Below are 6,837 nucleotides of genomic sequence, written 5' to 3'. Positions count from 1 at the left end.
GCCGTGCCCCCCGCCCCGGCCGCGCCCGCGCCCCAGCCCCCGGCCCAGCCCGAGGAGCCCGCGGGGGCCAAGCCCAGGTGCCCCTTCTCGGACATTTTCAACACCAGCGAGAACTCGATGGAAAAGCACATCAACACTTTTCTGCAGAACGTGCAGATTCTGCTCGAGGCCGCCAGCTACCTGGAGCAGATCGAGAAAGAAAACAAAAGTAAGTTTGGGGGCCCCAGTTCCTCGGCTCCCCGCTCGCTCTTTCTCGCCCACTTGGGCGACCCCTGTCGCCTGCTCGGCCCGTACCCACCTCCTCAGCACACATCCAGTTCTCGGCAGTAAAGCCGATGACACTGGAGAAAGGACACGCACGCACAAAGCTGCGAAAGATGTAACAAAGACGAGCGAGGGGGAGCGGGGGGCCTGTCGGTGCGGCGGTCTGTCCGTCCGCGGCGGGCTTGGAGGACCGCCCGGCCGAGCGCGGGGGAGTGTTGTTTGCTGACAACTGAGCCGAGAGCTCATCTCTTCGAGGTCGCCTTTCTTCCCTTTTTCCCCTCCGAGCCTTCTCAGGCAGACAAGTGTTATTTTTCTGTCGCTCCTTCCTGGGTGGGGTGAGGATTAGAAGCCGAAAGTTGGAAACCGTAGGCAGAGCGGGGGGTTCCAGAAGGAAAACACAGACACGCTGCAACCACAGCACCACCAAACAGCTCTGCACGGCATGGGCTCGGGCTCTGTCTCGCCCTCCTGCCGACTTCGCCTTTTCTTCCCCTCTCGAAGCAGCACTGGGCTCGAGCCATCACGTCCACGACACGGCCCCCTGCGCCTCCTGTGCCCTGGGGTGCCACGACGCCCCCTCCGCCCCCGCCCCAGGAAACAGGCCAGCGGGCCGGCCAAGCCAGCAGCTCCCCCAGGACCCGCCGTCCTGCCCCCTGCAAACTTGGCGAAGGAGACGTGGCTAGAAGGAAACTTTGGGATCTCACGCAAACAATAGTTGGAGAAGGTGTGGGCTGTTGTGTGTGGTTTCTTTATTTTCTGGGATGACGGCTTCCGAGTGAGCGCGCAGGGCGAGGAAGGCAAACGCCTTCCTGTTCGATTTCTGCTGCTCCCCTCAACCCCCGGATTCAGGTGGAGAGTAGAGCGCTGTGGGGCGGGGTGTGTGTGTGCTGGGGGGCCCACCCGGCCTGGCCTCCGTTTTCTGTTTGTTTATTTCCTTTTTGCCCCTGCCAGCCGGTCTCCCAGCCCTCCCCAGGCAGTCGGCTCAGAGCCCTAACGGGGGCACGCGTGTGCGGTGTCTCCAGCGCCGTCCTCAGAATAATAGCTGTGGGGAGGAGGAAGAGGCCGAAGCACACAGACCGAGAGACCGGAGGAAACGGGGATGTTTAATCTGTCTGAACAAGTAGGAAGATCAATGAGACGGGGAGGGGGGAGGGAGAGAAAGGTCCAACTGCAACGTGTCAGATCTTGCAACTCCCCCCCCCCAACACAACAACAGCCCTCCAACACTAAAACACCTTCGCTGACCGACAGCCCAGGCCCTCCGGGCTAAAGTACCCGGGTGTTGGCAGTGCAATCGTGCGGACGCTGGAAGGCCAAAACAAGGATTTGTGTCGGGAGGTTGGCGGCGTTCTTCCTCCTCTCTCTCGTTTCCCCGGAGTGCCTGGGTTTCGAGAGAGGCGCATCGCAGGCTGTGGAGCCGAATCGCTTTGCAATTATTCATGCGGGCTTGTGTGTGTGTGTGTGTGTGTGTGTGTGTGCGTGTGCGCGCGGGCGCGCGCGCGCGCATTCGTCTGGAGGGTAGTTTCTGAAAAGCCCGAGCTGGTGGGGAGCTGGGAGAAGACGTGGTTTTGTTTGGTGTGTTTGCTTTTGTTGCAGGGGGGAGGGGCGCAATTTCTTTAGCTACCCCCTTCCCAGGTCCCCGGTTCTCTGGAGTCTGTCCCGTGGCGCCGGCTCCGACTGGGGGTGTACCCAGAGAGGGCACCTTGGCAGTGTGTGGCAAACCTGGTTGGCCCCCCTTCCCTCCCCAGCCTGGTGTATTAGGGTGGCGGCGGGAGCTTCCTTGGCGTCCCCCCCTTTCGCACGCAGACAATCGTAGACCCCCCCCCCCGCCCCCTGCCGTTCTGGCCGCCTCCACCTCCTTGTTTACCCCGTGCTGGGGCTCCGGCGTGGCCACCAGTCACGTAAGCAGAGAGCCGGGCGCGCCGGGCCAGGCTGCCCAGTGCGGGGCGGGCCCGCGGCCGCAGAGCCGGGCTCCAGAGGCTGGTGGAGCTGAGGGGCTCCCACCCGGTCCTCTCCCGAGGCGTTAGCGCTGCAAACTCGCCAGCCCTCCAGAGGGGCTCTGGAGCCTTAGCGCCCCAGTCAAAGTCAACTTCGTGTGCGTAATCAGCCCCTTGGCCCCACAACCCCCCTCCTCCGGCCGGCTCCCCGCCCGAGTATTTTTAGCTCTTTTCGCGGCTGCTGTTTGGCTCTAAATGACGTGATGCCAACAGCCCCCAGATTTCCCCGAGAGCGTGGGGCGCTGCGCGGTGCCCGGCTTGGCTGGGGGACTCAGCTCCAGGCCCTCGCCCCTTCCCCAACAGATGTCGCAGGCGGGGGTGACCTCCAGAAAACTCCGTGCGACCATCCACCGAGCCCTCTATTATGGCCCCCTGCATAGCGGAGCAGCCCTCGAGGGCCACTTTATCCTCCCCACTCTTCTCCCCACCACTCCCGCCCAGGCTAGGTCTCTCGGTACGAAAATCGCGGGCCCTACATCTGTATGGTTTTACTGGGGGCGCTTCTTCGCGCTGGCGGCGCTTGCCGTTGTTTTCTGCTCGCTGCACACAATGCCCGCGCGTCACGGCAGTCCGCGTGTGCACAGCAATAACGCGAGTCGGGGGGCGGGTCGTGCGTGCGCCGGGCTCGGGCACTGCGGGTCGCTCCGCGCGCGCGGGGCTTGTTTTGCTCCAGAGCTCTGCTTTCCGAAACGCTTACATCATTCAGTCGTTGGGGGAGGGAGAGGGATCTGGGCGTTCCGATAGGATTCCAGCATTTCCCAGGTCCCTGGTTTTTGGAAGGAAGCAGGGATCCTAGCTTCTTCTTATTACTGACAGGGGGATGGAGGTTCAGGTTTTGTTTGTTGTGCAAGTCGTCTTTTTTTTTTTTTTTTTAGGTCACTACTGCAAAGGGCAATTCTGGCCGGCTCAGGTGCACAACCTCTCCGCCTTCATTTCAGCGAGTTCCCCTGTAATCACTTGATCTCAGTTTCTCCGCCTCCTCCTCCTCCCCCTCCCAGCTAGAGACACATGGTTTCCACATGGAGACAAACTTCTTTCCTCCGACTGGACTTGACCTAGCTGCGTCGTTCATCCAATCTGCAGCCTCAGCCTCTTCTGACGTCACGCGTTGCTGGGGCCGGAGGCTGGGGGGTGGGGCCAGGACGCCAGCCAGGAAATCTCTGGGAGCTGTAGTGTGGCCAGCTGGTCCTGTCGCTTCTTAAAGGGACGCCCTTCTCCCCCGGGACCAGTGTCAGGCCTCAATTCTCTGTTTCGGAGTCTGCGAGACTTTCCCGAGATGCACGAGTAGACTCTGGTCACGAGTTCACCCGTTCCGTTTTCACTGTTGTTTGCAAAGTACTTACTTGGCAGGAGCTCGCCTTATTTTCCATTGTAGCCAGAACTGCTTTTCATTGCCTTGTTGAGGTTTCCGTACTAGGAGTGTTCACTAAGTTGTGACCACAGTGCTGACTTATTTCCAGTAGACAAGGTGCGTTTTCTTGAGGGAAAATTTCAAAATAAATCATCCAGTATTGACTATTTTTCTGTCTATGAAGCCAGGGATTCCCTAGACAATGCAGACACGTTCTTCCAAAGTTCCAGGTAATGTCAGTCCCTACGGATCTCACATTGAAGGCCTCCAGAAATATCAGTAGTGAAAGCTGTTATCCCAAATTCAGAAATTGTCTGTAAATAACCCCTGGCATCATCACCTACATGCGTTGGGAGGCCAGTGGAGGGCCTGTAATTAAGGACCGACTGATCCTGATGATTTAGTCCCTATCCTGGAAGAGGTTCACAAAATAATGTTATGTGCATAAAAACTGGTTGGCAGGCAAGTGCAGAGGCTATGATAGCAGGTAAGGATTGGAAGAGATAAATGGGCTTCCCAGTGTCTGGGGAATGTGACTTTGAAGACAATACTTAAAATAAAGAAGAGGGCCCAGACAAAGTGGATGGAAGGGTAGGATGCTACTGCTCCTCCAAGCAGGGCCACATGGGAGGCCTGGGTTTGGATCCCACATCATCCTGAGCAACCCAATTGCACATCTGTGGCCCTAACTAACTACCAGTCTGGGACAGAGAATTGCCACAGTGATACTCTTGTCGAAAATACCTCTCTCTCTTCAGCTCATTCTCTTTAAAATATGTGGAGGGGGGCCCAGGGAGTAGAAAACCATGCATTGTTTTCTGGAGTGGATTACCTGGGTTTGAGGGTGAGGTCCTTTCCTATAGGCAAGGAGAAGGCCAAGAAGCAGCCACTTCCTCCTGGTAGAGGAAGCTGCTGTTGGATGGTGTCATCTGGCCCTACCCTCCCTTCCTGACTTAATCTCCTCCAGCCCCACCATGAAACCTCTGCTCCTGTCCAGCAGGTCTACCAGCGAGCAGGCTTCACAGTCATGCCTCTGTGCTTGACTCAGGCTCCTCCTTCCGTCGAAAATGCCCTCATTCTCTTACTCCCTGAGGGTTATCTGTATCCTACCCACATTTCAAGACTTGGACCAGTTCCCACCTCCTCCAGGAAGGCCTCCCCTGGTGATTTTAGCCTATTTGGCTCTATTTCTACCTTGGAATAGTTGAGAGAACGAAAGCTTTCAGGCACACAGAGCAGGGCCCAAATTCTGACTCCATGGCTCAGTGGCTGTGTGACCCTGGGCGCAAGTTACTTAGCCTTTCTGAAGTTCTTTTTCCTTTTTTTGGAAAATGGGGATGATAACACTAGCCTCACATCACTGCTGCTGATGAGAACATTAGCAACTAATGAGACCCTGCATTAAACATAATGCGAACTAAATGAGGCACTGCACTGAAACATAGAAAGTACCTGAAATATAGTAGATGCTTAATAAATACTAACGTCTCTGAACTTCGATAATCCATACCATGCAATTTTCTCCTTGCTTCCCATGCGTTAACTTTATCCTCTTGGGACGTTATTAGCATCTTAAGGGAAAAGATCACCTACAGTATTTCAGTATATGTCACCCTTTGCGTATAGCATACCACTGAGCATTCATTAGACAATATACATGTTTTTGATTAGTTGGATTTGTCCTTTACCGACTATGACATGGCAATCAGGTGTGGAGACTAGGAGACAGGTGACCGAGTTTTCTGAAAACTTCAGAAAGAGTAGGAAATACTGATCCCCAACTGCCTTTGGGCCATAAGACCAGGGTTTGCAAGGAGATGGTAGGTCAGGTCTGGAGAGCTGAAACTGCATTCTGTCTATGGCGGTGGCCCTGAGAATGAATAAATGACTGACTCAAAGGGTAAGGGACTAGACTGACTTATGCTAACATGGAGGGCTTTGATGTCAACTGATGTGCAGGTGGGCCACATTTCTGCGTGAGAGCCATCTTAGGATGATTCGCTCATTCCCCAAATGCTGAGCCTCTACTAGGTGCAATTGCATTTATCTGAAAACTCTGTATGGTGGTTTATCGTGAGGGTGGAGTAGGAGTATTTTGTTTTTGGTAGAGTTGTGTGAAGAGCATTCTTAAGTCACGCCCCTCTGCATCTTTAATTATGTCCCCCAAATTCAACTTTTCTCCCCCCTTTAAACATGATCTCGCTGGTACATGCCAGAGTAGCTTTTGAGGATATCATTATGGCTTTCAGAGCCTCAACGCTGCCAGGGAGTAGGTGCCTTGTGAAGGCGGCCCAGGGAACGGGGAGAGGACTTTAGGAAGGTAAAGAAGTTGAACTGAATCGTTCCTGGTTTGGGGAAGAGGGGAGGCTCTACCAGATGCCAAGACAACACAGCAACTGTTCACTCAGCTTTTATTTCTGACCAAAACATCTTTGCACCGACACACCTAGAAATGGGGACAGGTGGACGCAAGTCTAGAGCTATAACTGAGGGAAGTGGAGAGGGTGTGAGCAGGCAACAGCAGGAGCAGCATCTAATTACATTGCGTAATATCAATACTGGCTACCATCTACGGAGCACTGACTGTACACCTGGTGGGGGGCTCAACACACATTATCTGCTGGGAGCTTCGCAGCCGCCCTGTGACAAATGCAATTTTACTACCCCCGCTTTATGGAGGGGTAACCGAGAAGCAAGGATGCTGACATGTGCCCAAAGGTCATATGATAACCGAGTGGCAGAGCTGAGTTTTGCACGTATGCCTCTGTTCCATAGCCTGCAGTCTTAATCCTATACGTGTGTACTTATTTTACAGCCAGAGAAGAGGTGAAGTGACTGGTTCAAGGTCACCCAGCAACCTGAAGCAGAGCTGGTTTTTGAAACACCCTGTTGATTGTTCAAGGTCTTCCTGTACATACCTTGCTTAGAAAAGGCTTACTAGTGAGACCGGAGACCGAATAGCCAACCAGAGAGGGTTTTTTTGGTTGTCTTTTTTTTTTTTCCCCTAGAGTTATCCAACTCTCCTGGCCCTAACTCAAATTTAAGGCTCCAAGGAAACCATCCCCCCCCCCTACCCTGTCCCTTCCCAAGTCTGTCCTCTGGGCATATGAGAGGACTTGGGGCTGTTGCTATGGTACTGGAACCAACAGCAGGTTCATCAAAAGTCGAGTCTTTTGCCTTTTTTTAAAGAAAAAAAAAAAAAAAAAAAAACGGGCCCTGAGGAAC

The 6,837-nt window shown here is 54.4% G+C and overlaps 1 protein-coding gene across 1 annotated transcript in view; it reads left to right on the top strand.

Moving 5' to 3' along the window:
- Window positions 1-6,837, top strand: part of MXI1 (MAX interactor 1, dimerization protein) — a 117,803-nt gene that overhangs the window by 856 nt on the left and 110,110 nt on the right. The window contains exon 3 of the mRNA XM_006161615.3: window positions 1-208. Coding sequence (XP_006161677.1) covers window positions 1-208 — 208 coding nt within the window. The remainder of the gene's footprint in view (window positions 209-6,837) is intronic.

Source organism: Tupaia chinensis, unplaced genomic scaffold (genome assembly GCF_000334495.1).
Source record: "Tupaia chinensis unplaced genomic scaffold, TupChi_1.0 Scaffold138666_1, whole genome shotgun sequence".
In the NCBI taxonomy this organism is placed as follows: Eukaryota; Metazoa; Chordata; class Mammalia; order Scandentia; family Tupaiidae; genus Tupaia; species Tupaia belangeri.
Note: the sequence above shows the minus strand (reverse complement) of the source record. Positions and strands in the feature narration are given on the sequence as shown.